At 38.0% G+C, this 25,727-nt stretch overlaps 1 protein-coding gene across 3 annotated transcripts in view; it reads right to left on the minus strand.

Moving 5' to 3' along the window:
• The window catches only part of PRKG1 (protein kinase cGMP-dependent 1), an 891,251-nt gene that overhangs the window by 326,685 nt on the left and 538,839 nt on the right, over positions 1–25,727 (minus strand). For all 3 annotated transcript variants that reach the window (XM_048859225.2, XM_048859224.2, XM_048859227.2), the window contains one exon: positions 7,137–7,242. In XM_048859225.2, the coding sequence (XP_048715182.1) occupies positions 7,137–7,242 (106 nt within the window). The remainder of the gene's footprint in view (positions 1–7,136; positions 7,243–25,727) is intronic.

Below are 25,727 nucleotides of genomic sequence, written 5' to 3' on the forward strand. Positions count from 1 at the left end.
GTAGCGGCCATTCCAAGGATAACGGGTGTAATATTTTGTACCTTGGGGAAGTTTTGACCTAAGCTGGTAAAGATAAGCTTAGGAGGTTTTTCATGCAGGTCCCCACATCTGTACCCTAGAGTTCAGAGTGGGGGAGGAACCTTGACAGATGTTTTTGCCTTTCATTATTTTTCTGTGTGAGTTCATTTGAAAGTGTAATGATTATATGGTTTCACCCATGTAGTTGTTATTGGGGCATTTAGTGTACAGGATGAGGTACACCACATATTGTGACAGTATGTGTAGGCCCCAGGGATCAGCATCTTTCATTGACTAGCTTAGATGGATCCCTGCCTAGCATGCTGGTTGTTGTGGATCACATTCTTACGCACCTATCTTTCCCCATTCATTGTATAGGGAGCGTAGGTGCCTAACTCAGATCAGGTTTCAGAGTAACAGCCGTGTTAGTCTGTATTCACAAAAAGAAAAGGAGTACTTATGGCACCGTAGAGACTAACCAATTTATTTGAGCATAAGCTTTCGTTTGCTCCAACCCCTCAGACAGAGACAAACACCTACAAGATCTCGATCAAGCATTCTTACAACTACAGTACCCACCTGCGGAAGTGAAGAAACAGATTGATAGAGCCAGAAGAGTTCCCAGAAGTCACCTACTACAAGACAGGCCTAACAAAGAAAATAACAGAACGCCACTAGCCGTCACCTTCAGCCCCCAACTAAAACCCCTCCAACGCATTATTAAGGATCTACAACCTATCCTGAAGGATGACCCAACACTCTCACAAATCCTGGGAGACAGGCCAGTCCTTGCCTACAGACAGCCCCCCAACCTGAAGCAAATACTCACCAGCAACCACATACCACACAACAGAACCACTAACCCAGGGACCTATCCTTGCAACAAAGCCCGTTGCCAACTGTGCCCACATATCTATTCAGGGGACACCATCACAGGGCCTAATCACATCAGCCACACTATCAGACGCTCGTTCACCTGCACATCCGCCAATGTGATATATGCCATCATGTGCCAGCAATGCCCCTCTGCCATGTACATTGGTCAAACTGGACAGTCTCTACGTAAAAGAATAAATGGACACAAATCAGATGTCAAGAATTATAACATTCATAAACCAGTCGGAGAACACTTCAATCTCTCTGGTCACGCGATTACAGACATGAAAGTTGCAATTCTTCAACAAAAAACCTTCAAATCCAGACTCCAGCGAGAAACTGTTGAATTGGAATTCATTTGCAAATTGGATACAATAAACTTAGGCTTGAATAGAGACTGGGAGTGGCTAAGTCATTATGCAAGGTAACCAATTTCCCCTTGTTTTTTCCTAACCCCCTCCCCCCCTCCTCAGAAGTTCTTGTTAAATCCTGGATTTGTGCTGGAAATGGCCCAGCTTGATTATCATACACATTGTAAGGAGAGTGATCACTTTAGATAAGCTATTGCCAGCAGGAGAGTAGGGTGGGGGGAGGTATTTTTTCATGCTTTGTGTGTATAAAAGATCTTCTACACTTTCCACAGTATGCATCCGATGACGTGAGCTGTAGCTCACGAAAGCTTATGCTCAAATAAATTGGTTAGTCTCTACGGTGCCACAAGTACTCCTTAACTCAGATCAGATTTTGTGGATTGTGTTATTGCTGTCCCTGTGATTTTTCTAAAAGTTACGTATTGCAATATTCAGTGTTGCAATGCCCGAATCCCTTTGTAGATCTGGGCTTAAATAAATATTTCCTTGTTTCTTGCATAAAATCAGCTCAATCCTGCAGTTATTTCTCAGATCAAGCTTCCAGTTGAAGCCAATTTGGCCTGAGAAAGGACTTCAGGATTGGGATAATATCAAGAAAGAGTGCTAGAACAGAGTACTAAATATCAAAAACACATTGCTTTAGTAACATTACAATGGTGACATTAATGTTGCAAAGCCAGAACATGAAAACTTCTGAATGACACGACACTACTGATTTTCATTTTCTTTTTTATTCTCTGTTAGCATTATATCCTGGGGCTTATTTATAAGAAATCAAGGGTTTTGAGTATAACTTCCTTTAACTTTCCTATCCTAAAGTCAGATTCCTTCCTCTAAAGGTTACAAAGAACATGTTCAGTTTATTCTTAGGATCTGTTCCAGACTCTTGGATGACTCAGTGTTTACACAATGGATCGGAACATTTAGGCATCTTTCATGGAACATTTAGACAGTTTTTATAGAAGTACAATATTTACACTTCTGAGACATTCTAGTCTATTGGGAAGTAGATATTTGTGTTACTCCTTAAAACTTTTATAATTTGACTTCTAGCTACTGTATATTTTTATAAAAGAAGTTGTGTATTCCTGCTATAGTTTAAATTTCCATTGTAATCTTCTGTTTTCACCCCAAAAAAATAATAATTCAGATATATTTACCTTTTGAACAGATGTGTCCTATTCTTGTTTCCTGCCTAAAAATGAGTTTTTCTTACAAGCTTGAAAAAAATCCTTACAGCTGTTTGTAAGATTTGAGATAGTGGAGAAATACATTTTTACCTGTTAAACAGATCCATAAAAAGATTAAGTTTTAAACTTGATTTTGGTATAGATGTAGTCCTCATTGAGGATCATTATGTTAACCTAGTTGGTGTGGAATGACATAACTAGAAATAAAATACACTGCAAATAATTTACTAAACTATGCAAATTAATTATGAAAAAATAAAATCCTTAGCAGAAGAACTTTGACATAAGTAATTGCTGCATATGCAGAACTGATAAAGTCAAAATGAACCATTTTTGCTTTATAAATTTTAAACATTACTTAGATTTTTGTTATGAACTTTGGCCCTGACCCTATTATGAGATTCAGGCGGGTTAAGCCCAGAGTCTGCACAGAACTCTGACATCGCACAGAACAAGCTGCAAAATCAGGGCCAATGGGGAAGACCTTTAGTTGGTATATAGTTATAGCTCTATTGAAGTCAAGCTGAGAACCTGCCCCTTAGTTTTGAAAATCCCTTCCTTGAGCGTGTATTTATAGACATACCATGAACTGCTGGAAACCTATGTTTATAAACAAATAACTGGTGTAACTTTTACTCTTGCATACATACAGATATGTAATTATAGGCCTGAAAAGGCCTCAAAGAGCAAGGCCTGCAGGATCAAGCCATCTTAGTTACACTGAAATGAACTCCAAACCTCCCCCATTGACTTCAGAGGGATCAAAATGATTCACATAAATAGCCATCATACTATGCGCTACATACCTGGTTTCACTCAGTAACTCAAAAAGGTACTATCACTAAAATCGCTGAGTCATTAGTGTTTTTGTGTCTCATCTTTGTGAAAACCAGTAACAAACCACCGAAAAAAGAAAAAGAAAAATCTTCCCACCAACATCACCTCAAAAAGATAAGTAACATTTATGTGCATGCTGATTTTTCCCATTTTATTTGGCAATCATTTACTTTCCACTTCCTTTCTGGTGATATAGAAACCGGCATGGGTTCATTTTATCTCCTTCTTTGATGCACACAATTTAGGGAAACAGCGTGTGTTAATTACCACAGATTAGAAGGATAAAAGTCACAAATGGGCACAAAAATCTTTCTGTATGTCCTATAAAATATTTGCTATTTTAATAATTTATCAGCTGAATAGCATATTATTGTTATACTTGGAGATGTTAATGGTTGCCATCAATCAAAAAGCTGGTTAAAGCTGATGGGTGGTACTACGCACCTTTCATTCAGGCTAAATGGAAGAAGAAATAAAATGCCCTATTGTGTGGTGACAGTTGAAACTATAAAAGCCACCACCCAAGGCCTCAGCAGCATGACAAGGCCTGAGTAGAAGCTAAACCACATGGTCTGAGGTGTTTTCCTGGGGACTGATTGCAAATCCAATACAAGTGCTGGTGGATTGATTGGTTGCAGCTATGTGCACGAGGGGCAGAAAGCAACTAGAAAGCCAAGGGGAAGTGAGAAGAAAGCAAGAAAAGCAGTAAGTGTGGCCTTGGGAGAAAGTCAAGAGAAAGGGATTCCTTTGGGCATAATACTTTCTGGAAAGGCAGGCTTGGATTTCTGAACAAGGAAACTGCCCCCTTTTGTTTGTTCCTATGGAATTCAGGAAAACAGGACTTTGTGTTCATTCGTTGTAAATAAACAGAACTGCACCAGAAAAATACCTGGCTTATATCATCAACTTCTCCTAATGGAAACAACCCAGCCAGACTCCAAATATTGACCAACCACTTGAGGCAATTGTGGTATAAAAGGGGAAACATTATTTAAAGAAAAAGTCTGGAACACAGTGGATTTCAGGTAGGTCAAATTGTGAGTATAATACTTTAATTTATTCACCAAAAGCATAATTTCTATTACATTTTTCTGCTAAGTAAAACTATGTTAATTAAGATGAACACTGTCATATTTCATGACTGTAATGTCACAGCAATGAACTGTAACTTTTTGATAACACGAAACCATAAAATAATACTTTATTATTACTGAATTCATGTGAACAAGGTTCCACTTGAAAATTTGTGTCAGAAGAATTGCCATTGTGTTTTTTAACAAGAGTTTTTTACAATTAACTTAGTAACAAAAGCTATACAAATGAAATCTTCATACCTTCATCTTGGGGATTTAAAGTAAAGTTTCCTTCATTAAAAAAATGAGGATTGATATAGCTTAAAACACAATGTTCTGTATGTTTCATTAAAAATAAAAAAACTGAAAAACTTTAATTTTACTTGTGTTGAGCTTGAGATAAAAGTGGGAAATGAATTTGATGACATTTGCGCAAATATCTTGTCTCATGCTATAAATGATGAACAGATAGAAACAGCTGTAAGAATGCTAAATATCAACTTTTAAGGAAAAATATATTTGCCTGCTTTTAAATATCATCCCCAATAAGAATGAATACACAGTGCACCACACTGTAATGGGCTGCAAGAAAAAAAACCTCAGAAATAGTATGAGAAAGCTCTTCTCAATTTCTGTCTCATACTGCTTGCCTTCGAATTAAAGCTGGGCAGGCTCTATAAAACATGCATCCAAATTAATCTTGACAATCTTCTTGAAAAGCTCTATTAAAGCTCAAAGCTTAAGAGCTTAACAAGTATATAGCTTATGCTTTGAAAAAGAATCAAAAAGCCTTAACTTCAAAACTGATCTTACATTCATCTACTTTTTTAATCCATTGGAATACATAAGGGCAACATTTAACATCTGGGTTCATGGTTTTAGAAAAATCTTCAATATGGTGACAAAAAGTTAGAGATTTTGTTCTCTCTCTCAAGAAAACTTTTGTAAAGATGGTAACATTCCATGCAGGGGGAAAACCTTATGAAGGAGATAAAGCCTCATGGGGCATAATGAAACAAAGAAATGAATGATACAATGTTCGTAGAAAGAAAAGACAGAAATATAAGAAGTGAAAACGTTGAGAGACATTGTAAATGTTTATACAATAGAAAGACTTAAAAAGCAGAGAATTAATTCCCAAAACTAGTGAATTATTGAGAAATTAGAGGATTGGTAGGTAGAGCTACCCACCCACTAAATCAGAAAGAGAACCAAGAATGGGGGAATGAAACAACCTACTGGCTAGGCTTGCAAGTAGTTCTTAGGAAGCTGGCAATTCCCAGTGTACTCTCAATTCCCTCTTGCTACATATTTTGTCCTACTTGGAAGTTGTTCAGGCCAGTTAATTGTTTTTTGATTCCCAGTTGAAGATATCTATGGGGGAGATTTTCAAAGGCACATACAGCAGCTAGGTACCTAGCTGCCATTTATGTCTCTGAAAATCTTCCCCCCCGCCACTCCTGCCATGAGTTTAATTACAATATTAATCTCTCAGCTATGTCACTCCCTGTCCTTTGTGGAACTATTCCACCTCACATTTATTGTGAAACTGAGGCATTCTGAACAGACTGTCAAATTCCTACACCTTCCCACTGTGACAACTTTCCCTGTTTGTCTAAAGTCATGCTGAAATATTTCTGCTCCAGTTATGGATCTTTGTCATTGTCTGTGCCACCTTAATTTGCCTGCCTCTCCCCCCCCCCCCCCCATTATAATACAGTCTTTAACAATCAAAAACAGCAATTAAATAAAATTCATTTCTTTTTGGAAGAGGCCAAATCTGAGAATCCCTGCTCACCCAAAACTTTATGAGGAGGAGAGAAATGGTGATTCCACCATGTATTTATTCAGCAACTCAGTCATAGCATCCAGTCTCTCACCAATTCCTTGTATGTGACACACAGTGACAAGGACGAGCATTGGAATGGAAATGATTCAGTAGCACTAAAGTCTATGGGAAAGGTTGTTGTCTAGGAAAAAACATGTGATGAAGTATTTAGTGATTAAGTTGCTACCTGTAATCTCACCCTGACCTCAAGTGGTAAATTTCCAGAAAAAGAACGGCAGGGTTTGGCCTTTTAAAACTTATTTCATCAACATAAAACTGACTTCATTCTTTATTGCCATAATATACTTAGTTATTGGGGCATTATGCATTACTAAAGTAAGGCAGATTTATGATGCTTTGAGATGGCTGCAGAAACTGAATCAAATTTGTAAGATTAAATTCAGGTTTGAAGAAGAAGACATCACTTTATGACTTCTTTATATTAGTCCACTGACCCATTCCCCATAGAAGCCTATACAACAAAACTTGGTTTCACTTGCCTTTGTATCTGTTTGACAGAGGAACAAAAATGCACTTTAAAATGAATGATTTCCTAAACAGCATATAAACTAGATTTTTTTTCTACTGGGAATTCATGTATATATTATAATTATAATTCATTTCTTTGATATGTGTTTTCTTTAATGAAGTAGTTTTGAATGACTCTCATAAGTGTTCAGTTTTAAAATGCAAACTGTGTTTTGGTGCAATCTGATGTGGTCCTCTTTGCAAATGATGATGCAAACCAATAACTTACAATTAGAAGATGAACAGTGATGAGACTACTATCTCCAGTGTTCCTCCTTTTTTCTGTATGATATGGCATATAGGTGGTTTAACAACACATTAGAAGAGGAGACAATCAATACACTGCACTCACCAAAAGCCATAAGTGAGGACAGGAGTTTTAATGTATTTTTCAAAAAGTAAACATGTGCCATACCTTTTTAAAAATTCCATATACTCAGTATGCTTGATGAGGCCTGTCCTCATCATTATTGTTTGAAAACATTGCCGATCAATAGCCCAAAGTTTCACATTTACGAGAGCTGGAAAAAACAAGACAAGGGGAAAATTTAATTAGCAAATCTGAAATGTGAAAAACCTTTTGTGAACTGCAGAGGAAATTAATTATTCATGAGAACACGGAAATTACTAGCTTTTACAAACTTAAACTATTAACATAAAATTAATCTACTGGGCAATGGACTGAACATGCACAATCCAAAAACAGATCTAATTTTACTCAAAGATCTCATCATGGTATGTGGGTTTTTGGGAAAATGCCTTAGGAAGAACTGTGTCATCTGAAAGTGTTGGAGTAAATACACATAGGAAGTTTTTACAGTGTATGGTGAAGGAAAGGAAAAAAGGGGCTCTATTAATCACTACAATAAGTTATGTCATATACACTATTACTGATACCACATGATTTGAGAATTGATTTAGACTTATCCATGATTTAGAGGGAGCAAAGTTAAGTAGGATTTGATCCTACTGCCATCAAAGTAAATGGTAAAATTTCCACCGGCGTCAAAGGGTTTTTCAAGAACCCTGTCCTACTATATCTTGATGTTAGAACACTTTTAAAGGGGATGGGGAAACCTGCTTTAATGAGGATTTATCCCCCAAACTTTGGTTTCAGTGTCTATGACAAATTCCAGTGTTTCTCAATCATGGATTATTAAAACACATCATATGCTTTATAGCAGAAGTCCCCAACTAGAGAATGAGGAACACTTGTGGTCCACAAAGCACTTTCATTCATCCACACAGAGCTGGCTGATCTCATGGTGCTGACTCTCTTTCCTATTCTCATCTGTCAAATTGCATTATGAGACAGCTAAAAGTGAATTAAATATTTTTCTTCAGAGGCAAATGCTGTAGTTGCCACAGGGATGTCTCACAATCATAAATGAGAGGGGAGAAGATCTACACAACAGGAGCTGAGGTGGCTGTACAGTGGCCATGAGACCAACCTCTGTATTAAGAAGCACCTGTACTATGATATTTCTAAAATTCCTGCTGTAGACAGATTAAATGATCATTTGTAGAAATTATTTGTGAAAGTTTAACAGTGACTTCAGAAAATGTACACTACAATTAAAAGTATTACTGTTGTTGCATGTTCAGACAACTGTACTGTCTTATGGGAATAGCAGTGCTCAATGTGAGAGAGGAAAATAATTCATATTAAAGTTGTATTCTCACTTGAAGTGAAAGCACAGATGCAGGCTCCAAAATGGTCCTCTGAGAGTATCACCTCTGACTTGGTTTAGATAATAAATTCAAATTTCATTTTACATACATTAACTTAGAAATTTGGTTATACACAAATTTCTAATGGGGCTGCGCTTAAAAGAATACGTAGAGAATCAGAATTCCTCTTTAAAGAGCACCACACTTCTACTTTTGCTTTTGGGAAGTAACTCAAGCAAACTTCATATCCAGTAGAGGGAAACTATGGGAAATGGAATTAGGCATAAAGAATTCACAAATATTCTTGTGAATAAAAGCCATAAAATCACTTAGCTGATATTCACATCTCCTCTAATTCACAAATATTCATATTTGTGAGTTTTATCAACTATAACATTTGCAGAAAGCAAAAGCATCACAAATACCGGCTCAAATATTTATGAGAAAATACACACCTGCAGTGCTGTAGTGGCCATGTTGAAAATTTTTATTATTTTCACATTAGATTAGTATATAGGGACTAAATTAGAAAAGCCAACGCACAAAATGAGATTAAACTAGCTAGAGACATAAAAGGGTAATAAAAAAACATTCTACAAATACATTAGAAACAAGAGGAAGACCATGGGTAGGCCTGTTACTCAGTGAAGGGGGGTGGGGGGGACACAATACCAGAAAATGTGGAAATGGTAGAAGTGCTAACAGGCTTTTTTGTTTCAGTTTTCACCAAAAAGGTTAGGAGTGACTGGATATCTAACATAGTGAATGCCAGTGAAAATGAGGCTAAAATATGGAAAGAATAAGTTAAAAATTACTTTGACAAGTTAGATGTCTTCAAGTCACCAATGCCTGATGAAATGCATCCTAGAATACTCAAGGAGCTGACTGAGGAGATATCTGAACCATTAGTGATTATCTTCGAGAAGTCACGGAAGACAGGAGAGATTTCAGAGGACTGGAAAAGGGCAAATGTAGTGCCAATCTATAAAAAGGGAAATAAGGACAACCTGGGGAATTACAGGACAGTCAGCTTAACTTCAGTACCCGGAAAGATAACAGAGGAAATAATTAAGCAATCAATTTGCAAACACTTAGAAGATAATAAGGTAATAAGTAAGAGTCAGCATGGATTTGTTAAGAAAAAATCATGTCAAATCAACCTAATAGCTTTCTTTGACAGGGTAACAAGACTTGTGAATGGGAGGAAGTGGTGGATATGGTATATATTGACTTTAGTAAGGCTTTTGATGCTGTCTCACATGACCTTCTCATAAACAAACTAGAGAAGTACAATCTAGATGGTGCTACTATAAAATGGGTGCATAACTGGTTAGAAAATCATTCACAGAGAGTAGTTATCAGTGGTTTCCCAGTCAAGCTGGAAGGGCATATCGAGTGGGGTCCTGCAGGGATCAGTTCTGGCTCCGGTTCTGTTCAATATATTCATCAATGATTTAGATAATGGCATAGAGAGCACACTTATAAAGTTTTCAGAAATACCAAGATGGGAGGGGATGAAAGTGCTTTGGAGGCTAGGATTAAAATTCAAAATGATCTGGACAATCTGGAGAAATCGTCTGAAATAAATAGGATGGAATTCAATAAGGACAAATGCAAAGAACTCCACTTAGGAAGGAACAATCGGTCGCACATATACAAAATGGGAAAGGACTACCTGGAAAAGAGTATTGCAGAAAAGGATATGGGGGTCATAGTGGATCATAAGCTAAATATGAGTGAACAGTGTAACACCGTTCACAAAAAAAACCAAGCGTCATTCTGGGATGTATTAGCAGAAGTGTTGTGAGCAAGACACAAGAAGTAATTCTTCCACTCTACTCTGCGGTGATTAAGACTCAAATGGAGTATTGTGTCCAGTTCTGGGTGCTAAATTTCAGGAAAGATGTGAACAAAATAGAGGAAGTCCAGAGAGGAGCAAAACAATGATTAAAGGTTTAGAAAGCATGAGCTATGAGGGAAGATTGAAAAAATTGTGTTTGTTTAGTCTGGAGAAGAGAAGACTAAGGAGGGACATGATAATGGTTTTCAAGTACATTAGAGGCTGTTTCAAGGAGGAGGGAGGTAAACTGTTCTTGTTAACCTCTGAGGATAGGACAAGAAGCAATGGGCTTAAATTGCAGCAAGGGCGGTTTAGGTTGGACATTAGGAAAAACTTCCTAATTGTCAGAGTGGTTAAGCACTGGAATAAATTGCCTAGGCAGTTGTGAAATCTCCGTCTTTGTCTAACCTGCTCTTAAAAATCTCCGAACATCTGTTAGGGATGGTCTAGATAATGCTTAGGCCTGCCATGAGTGCAGGGGACTGGACTAGATGAGGTCCCTTCCAGTCCTACAATTCTATGATTCTAGATTAATTCAACAAGTATGGAGGTGTGCAGGTAATCTGTGATCAGAAAAAGGGGCTCAAGACTTCTTATAAAGGAAAGATCATCTAAACATCATGAGGCAGAAAACATTGCATGTGTCTTCAAAAATCAATTGCATCTAATCTGGCACCACAAACTATATGCCTTCATCATAATTATATGGTTATTGCATGATGTCACTACAGAGCAAAGTTAAGGCTGTTTGGGTGCATCCTCATCTAAAATCCAAATATTTTAATATTTTGGATTTCTTTTAAGTTTAAGCTTAACTCTGAATTTCCTTGGTTAATAATGCTTGGATTTTGAGATAATTATAATATCTCTAATATATTTTATGTACTCTCAACCATAATTCCACTTTTATTTATTTTTTGTCTGGGAGTTCTCAAAATAAGTTCCTATGTACTCCAAATTCCCAATTCTAGTCAAATGTAATTGAAAATGTGATTTGCCTTTCTGCTAGGCATCGTTTCTCTTCCTAAACAAAACACATTGCTCTCATTCAAATGCAGAATTGTCAGCCATCAATAAGAATATAAAGAGACAGTAAAGAATTATAGTGAACTGCAAATAGAGAAATTCTGAAGGCCATAGATATTGCCAAAACCATATGAGTCAGCGTCCAAGAATGAAAATAAAATATTAATGTGAACAAGAAGAGAGTATGCTCACTCATGATTTTGTAGTGCATAGCTCTGTGGATCTCATCTTCAGAGGTGCAGAGCATCCACAATTCCTATGACTTCTGAAAATAAGACCCTGTATGTTTATGTGACCAAATGTCCGTGAACGCCAGTAATGCTCCAAGATTACACATTAAAATGCTTTAGATATGTGCAAAATAAAACAATTAAAGTTTCATGTAGACAAGGAAGCAATTGCTTTATCTGATAATAGTTATTAACAAATACAATAAAATTCCTGGGTAATTGCCATTTGCATTCACACAGTCTGAATTAATCCAACCCAGATATAGGTCTTTATACCAGCCTATATTTTATATATGTGTACCCTACATCATGTCAACAGTAGTGGCTGACTCATCACATTGTGTGTCCAAAAGGAAGAGAAAATGGAAACTGCTGGTAACAAATGAAATTGCTGGGACTTCGGGTTTGTCTGTCTGTCAGAGCATACAGATTGCGGACAGTTGGGGGTTGAATCAAAGCACACTAATGAACTGTCAGTGTGCATCAGCAAGTTCCACAGGGACAGTCACATCTCAGCTTCATGTGATCAAAATGTTCACATAGACTAGCCCTTAATTCTTGGCAGATATGAGCTAGTGTTACAATTTCTGGTAGAGAGCTGATTTTCAACAACGTACAGTTTTTTTAAAATATCATCACTCTTTTTGAATGAGAAGTACATTTGTGCATCATTTTATTATTTAGACCCTGAAATTCCCTTATATATTAATAAGCAATGCATATGTAAATCTTCAATTAATCTATAGTGATGAGAGCTCTTCGACATACAGATACAACCAATAGTTTAAAAATACAATTGAATATACTGCTTTTAGGGAACTTCCATTTTTATTTTGTTAAAATGAAATGTCTGTTATGTTAGTAGTGTGTCCATTAGCAGTAACTCTGTTATTTATTTTTTATGATGTCCTAATCAATAGGAATGACATTCACTTGCTACAATGGTTAATTAAGAATTCTGTTATCCCTATAATGAAACCACCAAAAGCAGCGTTTACAAGGTTTTAGACTCTCCAAATTATGTTGTGGAAGTACGTTCTTAGACTAGATCTGAAGTCTTTTTACTTCAAAGACAGACATTCAAGAGCTACATTTTAATATTTAGCTTTTTGTTGTCAAATGTATATGAACAGTCTGCTGGGTGATGTTGGACAAGTAATTTCCCCTCTCTGTGCCTTAGTTTCTCCATCTGTAAAATGGGATACTGATATTGATCTCTTGTGTAAAGAGCTTTCATATCTACTGACGACAAGTGCAATATAAAACATTGGTATTACTTATTTTTTATAGTTATCAAGATATTTCAGTAAAAATAGTGCCATACAGGCCAAGTAAAAAAAGAAAACTAATATGAAATTGGCATCTATTTGCTGGGTGTTCGATTCTCTCTGATAAAAGATACAAGTAATATAACTCATTTTTATAGAGGTTACTTGCCTCCAAAGGGGAGGGAATAATTCACAGGTTGTTTAGCAAATCAACAGGAAAAGTCTGAAGAATGCCTCCCTATTCTCCATTCTTTGCTGATTATTTTAGTCACTTTGTTTCATCCTCCATGTTCAGCAAAATCCTGCTGGGTAAACTCATTAGAAGCAGGAAAAGATGTCCTTCTAAAACAGTCACTTTCTTTTGGAAATGAAAAAGCAGAAAGTCAAAAATTTAAGTTATCTCCTCTGTCTGGCAATTTCAAAATTGTTTGTATTTGGCACATTGTATGGCTGTCATTTATCTTTCATGCTTAGATTTTCAATGCATCATTGAATGTATGGAGACTGGTATGGTGCTGAATAGCAAAAATAGTGATGGAGTGAATATGGAATTAGAGGATAGACTGTGCTTGAATATGTTTTACATTGGATTAAGAAGTGACTTCAAATTTTGCATTGAGCTTTCCATATTTTGTATTGTAGAGTTAAAAACATTCACCCAATTACCTGTTTCTTAGAAACAATAAGAATTCTTATAAGTATGTGAAGCTATTTTAAGGTGTAAATCTAATGCTATTTAAATAAAATCAAAATTTTCTGCTATGATAAAGTCATTTGCTGTCAAACGCTTCAAAAAAATCCCTATTTCATTTTCTTAGCAGCTTGCTATTCACTTTAAAAGTCAATATAGGTTTGCCCTTACAGCATTGAACTATACAAGTGAAGCTTTCTTTTCACAACGGAGATACTGTAACCTCTCCATGGTTATAGTTTAATCATGTGTTCCATTATAAACCTGACTTTAGCTCAGGAGGAACACAGTAAAACAATCCAGTATAAATTTTGTATTTATGTTTGTATATCAGGGTGAACTTTTTCTGGAAAGTATAGGCAAATTGGACTAGGCTTTTCATAAGATATGAATGTACAAACATTTTAGTTCCTTCACCTTTGGAAATTTTACTAATGTTTTTGTGGCTTGTAGTACCTTAAGAACAACTTAACTAGAAACTCAAAACGTGTTTCAATTTTTTGGCTTTAGTAAGAATTTATAGCCTTTGGATAATTTGAGGAGATTGGAAGTTATTTTTAAATGTTCCATGGAGTTCCTAAAAGGTGCATAACAGCCACAACTATTTATATCGTCAAAAGTAATTTTTAAATGGATATTTAATGTTTTTAACCTTGTACATGCATCATGTTTAGCAAAGAATCCGTAAAAAAAGATTAGCATAACATACCATCTTTCATCAGTTTTCTTGATGTCCAAACAACAGCACACTTTCAGAGAGCAATGTAACCATCTGTGACATCTATACATATGTTCAGGGACATTAGTTTTGTGAATCAAAGAGTTAAAATGTAAGCCAAAGATCCTGTGCCAATAAGCATGCAGGTGGACCTCTGCACCTGTGTAAATAGGTCCACCCTCATGGTTCTCAGTGCAAGATCAGGGCCTTATGCCATATCGCATTATTGTAAGACATGCAGGATGAAATCCCTATCCAATTGCAATCAATGGGAATTTTGCCATTGACAGCAATGGAGCCAGGATTTCACCCACAGCCTTAAGTTAAAAGAAGGTAATACTATTTCACAGGCTTTTGGGTCTTAGTCAGTTTAGTTCTGATTTTTCTAGGTCTCTTCATCCTCCAGTGTAATCGACTCAGGAAGCCTTTGCATCTAAATGGAGCCTCTACAGATCCTCTCTCACACATCACAATGTCGGGGAAAACAATGACAGCCTGATGTAGGACAAAAAGACGTGTGGGAAGAGGGATACGAGGTTGACAGTAATAGTCCATGAGGTTGATTTTCCCCTTCTTATTCTTGTATGAAAGACTAGAGTTAGAACTCAACTTTCTTTTATGTATCTTTGTCTTCCAAATGAATACACAGCATTTAAAAGATATAGTTGTGGGACAACTATTATTTGATAGTTACTGTACTACTGTTAATTAAACAATACTATTCTGATATCAGTATGTATATAAAATGTATTTCCGCAGAGATTACATAAACATTTCAGAGAAATTCAGTGTTAAAATATGAATGAATTAATTTAATATTGACATTTAACTAATGAGGTGAGCCACCTTTTTGGCCAGATGTGGCACTGCAGGTGAGCTCTACCTTACCTTCCCCCAACTGGGTGTCAACCAATCTAGTTGCACAGATCAGGAAAATGAAAAGCCAAAACAAACTAGTCAAAAGAAATATGTCTCCTTTAATGCAGCCCCAGGCAAGGAGCACACGTAATAACAAATCAAAGGCCCTTACCTCAGGACCCAGGTTCAGGTCTCCCAAAGTAAAAGTCTAAAACAAAGTCTCTGTGCCTGGTCAGGTTAACCTTCCAGAGCTGGAAAGAAATCACCACCCAGCTCTAGCAGACATATTTCGTCTAGCTATGATTGAATTGGTGCACTAAGAATAGAACGTGGCTGTAGGATGTGGGATTGACTGGCCACCCCAGAATGTGCCTGTCAAAGACCCTAGGCACATACTCAAGGTGGCTAGCCCATCCTGCTGCTTGAACTGTTGCAGCTATAGTCTATTTTAAGCATGCTAGTTTGATCAAAGGTGGCTTCTATCTCCTTGAAGTAGGAATCACACCCCCAGCTCAAAATGTAGACGTACCCTAAGTGTCACAAAAGTAAATGCAAAGAAAGAAGATAAAATGGTGGAATTAACTGAAAAGATTAAGTGATAACGTGCTATGTTAATGTCCATCTAAATTAATTTATAACCTGATAAACTTCCTTTATTCAAACACCGCATATGAAGAGAAATGTGATTTTTATATTTTCTGATGAAATTTTCTTTAACAGTGTATTTTTCTGCCAATCGAAGTCAAATCTCAGAGGGCTCAGTGGATAGAGAATCACAAGATTTAGGACTTGGCTACATGGGGAAACAGCCCAGAATAGCTCTTGATATGCTCTAAACCACAAAAAAAGAATGGTTAGAAGATGTCTGTGCTGTAGCTGGAAGTGTGCTTCCCAGCTTGGGTAGATAGATGTGAGCTAGCTCTGCTTGAGCTAGTACACTAAAAATAGCAGTGTGGCCGGGGTAGCACAGGCAGCTGCTCGGGCTAGCTGCTAAGTACATAGCCAAGGATGGGTGGGGAATCAGGTTTGTACTCAGATGGCTAGCCCAAGTCACCACCAGTGCTACCCTTGGCTACACTGTTATTTTTAGTGTGCTAGCTTGAGCAGAGTGAATGCATATCTGTCCATCTGAACTGGGAAGCACACTTTAAAGTACTTTAAATTCACACCCTAGTTTATTTTGCAATAGCTTCACCATACAGACAAACCCCTACGGATAAAACACTAAACAGCTGTAGTATTTTAAAAGAAGCTAAATTCTTGAGGCTGCTCATACAATTTCTTATCTATTCCAGTTTTCATTTGCTTAGTGAAACCTTTTAATTTTTTCCAAGGATCACTGAGTGACTCAATCACAAATAAATTACAACACTAGCTGAATATTTTATTGGAATTGAAATGTTCTCATTGCCTGGGATAGTATATTGAGTTCATGTTCTCAGTGTAGTTTTTAGCCTACTGTAACACACAGGCCCATTTGTGGATCACCATTCTGTCAGCAGCTCTGGTCACGCCTGACACACTCACTGCTCCTAACACAATGTTGTCATAATCTGCACTAAAAGGTGGCATGTCATTGGAACACTAATAACTCACTGATCATTAATATTCTTCTGTGATGTATGCACAGGATATGTGCAAAAAGTTATGAATATGTGCTAGAATTTAGTTTTTAAAATGTGTTTGGCAAGCAACGCATAAGCCAGTCTACCCTTGCAAAGGAACATGTATTTGTTTGTTTGTCCAGCCTGCTCATCGGGAAGACACAATGAAGGTTGATTTATGTATAAGATAAACAAAATTATTCCACGGGGGATTAGACAGCATGGCATCTATACCCCAGCAGCAGGGAGAAATTTTACCTGGGCTATAGAAACCGGGGGACTGAACATCAAATGGTAAGTCATTTAATCAACTGCTTGTGTACAATATTACTGTATTATAAAAGGGTACCAAGCAAGGTCTTTTCTGAAAACTACTGACACACTGGTGATGAATATGATTGTGAAAGATATGCATGTATTAACACTATATGAGGAAATATGGATACTTAATGATATTATGCTTTAAAGTTGGTGACCAAAAACAATGGAAGCCCTATTTACATACAAATCAGCTGGAAGATGGGAAGTCCACAGGAAGGGAAGAACAGCGTGATGATATCCCGAGTCTGGGAATAAAACAGTAAGTTTGGGAAGATATAAAATGGGAGAGGAGAAGCCATCTTGGTATCCATCACTGGACACACACAAGGGGCTAGAGCTCTTGCAAGCTGAGAAAGATGGGTCCTTCAGCCATGGGGGAAGAAGTCTCTGGGCACAGAAGATTTGTAAGGACCTTGAACAACGACTGTAGCTTCTTAAGTTAGGTCTTAACCATTAGAAATCATAGTTTTACTTTTGTTAGTTTGTAAGCCTTTCTAACTTTATTCCTTCTACTTGGTATCACTTAAGCTATGTCCTTTTGTTAATAAACTGGTTTACAACAAAGGGTATATTTACTCTAGTTAAGTTAATAAGCTGTGATATGCTTTTGTCTCTCTAAAAGTAGCGAACAAACCATATTATTATTCCTCTGAGTATTCCAGGAAAAGGCTGGACACTTCAGGGCAGACAGCACAGGGAATACTCGGGACTGGGAGCATGTTGGTGTCTCCCCTGCATGTAGTAACTGGTTTATAGAGACTAAAGTGGGGACATTGTGATGTAGGCAGGCTGCTGGGGTCAGAGCACTGACCTAGGGCCAAAAAGGACACAGACACTCAAAGTACTGCATGCTTGTATGCTGGGCTGGAAGCATCCTGACAAAAGAACCACAGCAACAGAGCATTTTGAGGTGCTCACACCACCCCTCACTGGTCTGGACTATGCCCCTGAACGTAATACCTTCTATATCCAAAGAGTTGTTCAAATGATCTGTGAGTACCGTAATGAAGCGTATATATGTAAACAACAGGTACAATAAATATTAGCATCTTCAGGTCTTTGGGGTTGTTTTGGAAGGAGCAAGTTGTAAAACTTTCCAACAGAAATTTAAGCAATTTCCTTTTTTTTATCATAAGTTTCTGAGGAATTATTGTAAAATTACTTTGATCTAGGAGACCTTGGTTTTCAGCTACTCATGTTATATAGTTTATATCGTATAAAATAATGATGAAAAGCATATGCCTATCTAACTAAATAGAAGCACCACATTAAATTATTTTACCCTTCCAGATACCTCATGAATGAACTACCAGCAGACTCCAAGTATGGATATTACAAAAAGTGCTATGGAGAGAACGTACTTAGTTGGAGTAGAATAAAAAGATAAGTGACGGCACTCTAAAACACTTTTGTTCCAATTTCTAATACTGGTGAGTAAGAATATGAGTTTATTCTAATACTAATGTCTTCTCACTGCTTCCCCTAACTGAAATCTATAGTAGTAAATTGTCATCCAATATTCTGCAAAAGGTATAATAATTTTATATTTGAATGACTAAAGATAAAGCTATGCTGCAGAGACCCAGGAAAACATTAATGCATTTTTTTTTTGTGTCAGACAGAGACTACAGTTGTTCTTCAACAAAATAAACCAAGAATCTGCTTTTTTTCATTTTCTGGTATTAGGAAAAATTGTCAGTAACCAAAACTGATAAAATGCACAGAAAGCTATGAAAACAGTTCACTTATTGCATTCCAGGGACTGAACTTCACCTCCTAGAGCATATCTACACTTCAGCTGGGAATGTGCTTTTCAGTATGAATAGATAGACATGCTAGCTCTATTCGACCTCGAGTGCTAAAAACAGATGTATAGTTGTCCAAGTACAGACCCAGAGTGTCCAGGGGGGGTTGTACTTAGGTAACTAACCCAAGCTGTCACCTGTCCTGATCCCAGATATGCTCCCAGTTGTAGTGTAGATGTACCCTTACATGTCCAAACCTCTCTAAGCAAAGAGGGGATAAGAGGAAAGGAAAAGGGGAGAGAATCAGAACACCACCGAAGTTACAGTGTGTACGAAAGCCATTCTGCCAAGGAGCATCTCACTGAATGATGCACCTCCATAGCTCCTAAAAGGAGCTATTGTTCATGTCAGGCTAGTGTGTGTTGTAATACTTAATACAGAATCATAGAATAGTAGGACTGGAAGGGACCTCAAGAGGTCATCTAGCCCAGTACCCTGCACTCATGGCAGGACTAAGTATTATGTAGACCAGGGGTGGGCAAACTACTGCACGCGGGCTGGATCTGGCCCTTCAGAGCTTTGGATCTGGCCCACGGGATTGCCACCCCATGGTGCTGTGGGCCCCACACCGCTCCAGGAAGCGGCCAGCCCCATGTCCCTGCGGCCCCTGGAGGGGTGGGGGGAGGCAGACTGCTCCATGCGCTTCACTTGCCTGTGAGTACCCCACACCCACCCCCAAAACACCCATTGGCCTGCACCTCCTAGAGCACATCTACACTTCAGTGGGGAGCCATGACCAATGGGAGCTTCGGGGGAGGTACCGTCAGGCAAGTGCAACATGGGGAGCTCTCTGCTCCCCATCCCCCAGGGGCCACAGGGATGTGTGCCAGCCGCTTCCTGGAGCGGCGTGGGGCTGGGGCCACCCTGAAGGTGCTCCAGGTAAGTGGCGATGGGCAAGAGACCAAACCTCTCCTGCACCCCGCAGCCCAAGTTCCTGCCCTGAGCCCCCTGCATGCACCCCAACCCCCTCCTACACTCTGCACCCCTCCTACACTCCAACCCTCTGCCCTGAGCCCCCTCCTGCAGTCTGCACCCCTCCCTGCACCCCAACCCCCTCCCTCACTTTGCACCCCCTCCTGCACCCCAACCCCCTTCCCTGAGCCTCCTTGTATACCCCACACCTCTCCTCTGCCCCAGGCCCTTGCCCTGAGCCCCTTCCTGCACACTGCAACCCCTCCCACACCCCGCACTCCCTCCCGCATGCCACCCATTGCCCCAGCCCTACATTCATGGCCCTGCAAGCAATTTCCCTACCCAGATGTGGCTCTCGGGCCAAAAGGTTTGCCTACCCCTGATCTAGACCATCCCTGACAGGTGTTTGTCTAACCTCTTAAAAATTTCCAGTGATGGATGTATGTGTGCTGGGTATATGACTATGGTTCCTAACCAGCAGATACCCTGTCTAATTGTGGCAATTGAATCCCACTGGGATTTTTAGCTCTAACTACGGCTGTGTTGGAATTCTATCCCACTTTTGCATGTGTGCACTGAGGGCAGGTGTCAACACCCATTACTATTGTGCAGCAAAGGACAGGATTTACCTTGTAATTATAAACACTTCACAATAATCGTCCTCAAGTGAAGTAAGATGTAAACTTTTACAAGCCTTCTGAAATGATTTAAGCTTAAGCAGATAATAAAGGCCTATGTTAGGTTGATCTGTGTTAGCTTATGCCATTTACCCTAGCTTTCCATTTCCTACCTTGACATTTTAATCCTTTTTGTTTAGTTCTATGAGATAAATGTTATCTCCAGGGAGCTGAGTTCAAATATCTCAGAAATGTACACATATGTGCATTACAAAACCATGATACACTCTGAATGGGAATATCAAAACACCAACATAGCTCACTTGGAGCAGCGATGGCAATTGCTGTTCAAAAGTAAGCCAAATGTTTGAATATCTGGAGTGTTTACAGGCCATATATGAGATATTGTCTAATTTGATTTGTATACTTTTTCAATAAAAAATGAAAGCCTCTCTTTTCCTGTAGGCACTGCACTGATAGATGCACTCAGAGCTGTGCAGTGAGGCCTGCACTCTGTCTGCCTCTGTTATGGCTTTGCTCTTGGTAGTGCTCATAGGCTAACTTTCTTAAGGTCTAACTATATCACCCAGTCCACTTACAAAGGGGAAAATAACATCCATTTTTTAAAAAGCAATTGTGTTTGTCTAATATCTTACTCGTACAAGAAGCTGCCCCCTCCAAAACATTAAGAATAAAAGGGGGAAAAATGAGAAGGGGAAAAGATCCTAAGGCCTCAGCAGTAGCTTGGAAAACCCCACAAAGGGGCAAAAAAGTGAGTCCCAACATTGGACTCTAATCCCCCTTTCACTTGTGGCAGCATATTACGCTACATTCAAGCACATATTTTTACACATCTATGTTACAAACTGCTTTAGAGTTTTTTAAGTGATGACAGGAGCATTAGCATGTGCTATATATTAATGCATCATATTACCTTCTAAGACTCAGTTTTGCCCCTTTTTTTAACCAAAAAACCCATATACGGAAACCAGGTGCTATTCTGCACTCTATAGGAGGCTCAAATTACTGTCCTTTGTGTCTTGGCAAATTAGTTTGTGTTAATGTGACTGTGGGCAGGGTTTCCATATGATTATTTTGTGTTACTGAGATCAGTATTTAACTCATATATTCACTCATCTAGGAGTAGTTATTTTCAGGGTCAGTTTGGTTGTATTTACTAAGTACATAGGGGCAGATCCTCAGCTGGTATAAGTTGTCATAGCTCCACTGATGTGAGAATTTATATGTTGAGAGCCTGCCCTTTGTCTGCTGGCAATGTTGAGAAGGAGCAGAAATCAGCCACACTGGGATACAGAGAGGTAAGCAATGGGGTGGGTTTGGGGAGGATATGGGGGAAAGCTGGGTGGAAGGAACTAAAGGATGGGGAAGGACACGGACAGGAGCAGGGAGGGATAGAAATAGAGGGGGAGAGGGACATAGTAGTGGTTGGAGATGTTGGAGAGAAGGCCGTTGGAGGACAGAAGCCAGTGGAAAGTGGGGGGAATAGGAATTAGGTGGGGGTAATAGGAATTAGGAGACAGCGTGTAATTCCATGAGCACAAACTACTTTTTCCACTTCAGTAGAAAATATTATGACAGCCTGATTTGGCCTATCTCCAGTTAATGTCAGTGGACATTTCTCCTGCATAGGAACAGCAGAATCAGGACCTGTAACAACATGGTTAATATTATCTTAGAAACAATGGGTGGAATACTAACTCCATTGATGTTGAAGGCAAAACTCCCATTGACTTCAGTGGAGCCGGAACATCACTCAATAAATTTGGAATGTCTTGACTTTTCTATGCTTGATCTCACAAATTTAATATTGTGATGATACATTTTTTCCCATAAAATGTCCCAGTTTTAAAACATAAGTAAATAAAAGCTAAGATAAAAATAAAATAAAAATAACACTGAAGAAAATCAAGGGTTTTTTTAACTCAGAATGTCTCAACTGAAGGAGTCTTTTATAAATGTTTACTTAATTGAAGTATTATTGTATTTAAGTCTCCTTAATAAGTGTTTCATTTAAAGTATTTTTATCATACCTGTCTTTAACACAGGTAGCTTTATGTGACTGGGTAGTCTGCCCCTTAAGGGTAGTAGTGGCTAGTGGACAGTTACATTAATTTCTTAAGAAAGTTTTCTTTATCACTATTTATGCTAGAATCACCATGCTTGCTAACAGTGCTGACACCACATTTAATTTAGATGGGATGGGAACAGATCAGACAGGACATGTGGTAACAAACACTGTTTTAGATATCGTGTTTTCTCTGAGATAAGATGCAGAGGTCCCAAGGTCTTGGATGCACAACTATACGAGCAAACTAAGAATGGATTCATCCAATCTGACTGCCAAAATGATAAATTGATAAAAATAAATATTAATAACAGACTAAAATACAACATTTTATATAAGCAGGTTTAACCCAAAACAGCTTTCTACTGGAACTTCTTTGGTCAAATGGAAAGGATATGACTGAAGGAAGTGTACTAAATAAAAGATTTGTGACATAACAGGAAGAAGGCACAGAAGGCACAAAATCCTCTTCGCAAGGTTTTAACAAATCCAGTAGAAATATTTTTTTTTTGTACAGTGTCAAATGTACAATTCTGTATAAGCACTTTTTGTCTGATTACCTAACATTAACTCTAGCCCACATCTGCCTATATACTTTTTTCACCACCAATTTCCTAGGATAAAATTATTTATAGTTTTTTTTAAAAAATCCATTTCAATTCTGTGGTCTTATCATTAGCTACAGAGACATCGTAAAGCTCGGGAAAGACAGAGAGGTCTGTAATGAAGTATTGGAGGTGTCTGCAGAAATGACTCAGGGTCCAAATTAAGATCAGAATTTCAAAAAAAGAACAGGAGTACTTGTGGCACCTTAGAGACTAACAAATTTATTTGAGCATAAGCTTTCGTGAGCTAGAGCTCACTTCATCGGATGCATCTCTAAGGTGCCACAAGTACTCCTGTTCTTTTTGCGAATACAGACTAACACGGCTGCTATTCTGAAACCTGTCAATGTTGTATTGTGCACTCTTATTTTTGACTCAGTGGGAAGAGGTCCAGCTAGTGAATCACAACTTTCTGCAGCACCAAGATGTTCAGTGAATGTCACCCAACTATGAGCTGACCAGACTTGATTCCCCTTTGCTTCTGAGAATTCTTGATATCACAACAAAAGGTGGAATACCTGCAGAGAGGATGTAAGTCAAGTGCAACTGACTGATGGAAACACTGTAGCCGCCCCAGTGAAGTCAAGGCAAAATTCCCGTTGACTTCAGCAAGGCTGGATTTCATCTGCAGTGTGCAGATCAGTATTTAAAAGATAATTTATGAGAACAATTTTGGATCAGTTAACTTCTATACTGTCAGTATTCCGTATAGTTTTTTGCTACATATTACAGAGGATCATAGAATTTGCATTGCCAGATCAAATCACTGATCCATGTAACTAGCATCCTAACACCAACAATAGCCAGTACCAAATGCTTCAAAGAATGGTTCAAGAAATTTCATAATGGGTGGTTATGGAATAATCTGGCCACAAGAAAATTTCTATTTTTTAATTTATTCTTATTTTACATACCATCACCATGTCACCTCATGCATCTCCTCTGCAAAATATATAGCGTTAATCTTTTTTATTTACCTCACATGGAAGTCTTTCCATGTTTTTAATTAAACTTTCTTTAAACTGAAAAATATTTAAGAAATTGTATTTAGTATAGTACTGTATGTGTTTGTAAACGATAAACTGAAATAATAACAGTGTAATTAACTAATTAGTAAAGGATCTGCAAAACCTCTATATTCTACTTTTTGACTAGTCAAAGTAGTTTAAAACCACAATGAGTATCATAAATATGGGTATGATATGAGTATCATAAATAAATGATGCAATTTTAAGCTGATGGGAAACTGGTATGGATGGTACCAGAGATACATTAGTAAATGAGAACTCTGCCTCCAGCTTTCTCTAACAACAAACATTGTGTAATGCTACCGTGGATATATGCTGTGTGCATAGTTGTTTTTTCAAACTTCAGGCTGCACAAATCATCTGTGCTAGTGCTGCTGAAAGAGTAGATTTTATACTTTAATACTTCATATTTGAAAATCATGCAAAACTTGTACTTCAGGAAATGATCTCTGGAGACAGTACAGTAGGTTAGCTAGTAAAACAGTAAAAAAACCCAAGCCTAGTACAGTGGATGAACATGATCTTTAGTCTCTTTGTTTCATAACCTAATGAGTCACTGCTGCCAAGGACTGAGAAAAATAGAGGTGGGTTGAATATATATTTGATACCATTAAAATTTTGACATACTTTAGTTAAATTTTCCACAGTATTTGGGGTATTACTCATTTAAAGTATAGGAAATACCCCAATTCTGAGGTATTTTTCAGCATGGTAAAACGCAAGGCTGAATTCCTGGCCCCATTGATGTAAACCACTGACTTCAATGGGCCAAGATTTCACCCAAAAACTTTAAAAGCACTCAGTGTAGCTGAATAATTTTGAAAATTCTTTAAGTGGTGATGCTTTTGAGTGGGGATGGATATAATGTTAAACTGTTGACTGTTTCTTTGTTTCCTCTCCTCCCTGCTTCCCAGAAACTCAAAAACATAGCTGCTGGAATTGGGAGTGCTGGGGATGCTGCCAGACCCCTTGGCTTGAAGTGTTTTCCATCATATACACGGTTTACAGTTTGGTTCAATGGCTCTCAGCACCCCCACTGTACACATTGTTCCAGCACCCCTGCTCAAAAAAGTCTGGATCAACCAAGACAGTGTAAGTCATTTTACAAAAAAGAAAAATTCTTTCAAAATGCAAACAAAAGATGACTCAGTATCAGATGTGACTTTTTAAATAAGTAGCAAGACAGTAAATGATGGCATAGAACTTGGAATGAATTTTCAAGAGATCATTGCACAGACTCAGAACTAGTTTGTTTCATAGTAGAGCGAAATTAATTTTTTAAAACACTGCAGAAAAGTATAGCTCTTTCTCTAAAAGTAACTGTTACCTTTGAAACACATAATAGTGTTGAAAATTAAAAAGAATGATTAGAAAGTCTGGGAAGCACACTTTTGGAAGAAAGACCATTTTACTCTGTATTGGATCTAAGATAGGAGGAATCAGTCTACTAACCAGATCATGGCTGCTATTCTACTAATACATTTCACACAGAAGCCTTTCCTCTAAGGCTGTTTAAGTAATTTATAAACATTAATTATGCCTCACAATAAAAGTATCATACCCATTCACAGAAGGGGAAATAAGCACAGAAATCTTCAGTGTCGTGCTTATCATCATATCGGACACTATGAACAGAACTCAAGTTTCCCTCCTCTTCGTTCCCTGTTCCATCAACTAGACATGCTCCCTTTCTCATATCAACAAGATTTTCCACCTCATTTAATGT

This window comes from Caretta caretta, chromosome 7 (genome assembly GCF_965140235.1).
Source record: "Caretta caretta isolate rCarCar2 chromosome 7, rCarCar1.hap1, whole genome shotgun sequence".
Classification (NCBI taxonomy): Eukaryota; Metazoa; Chordata; order Testudines; family Cheloniidae; genus Caretta; species Caretta caretta.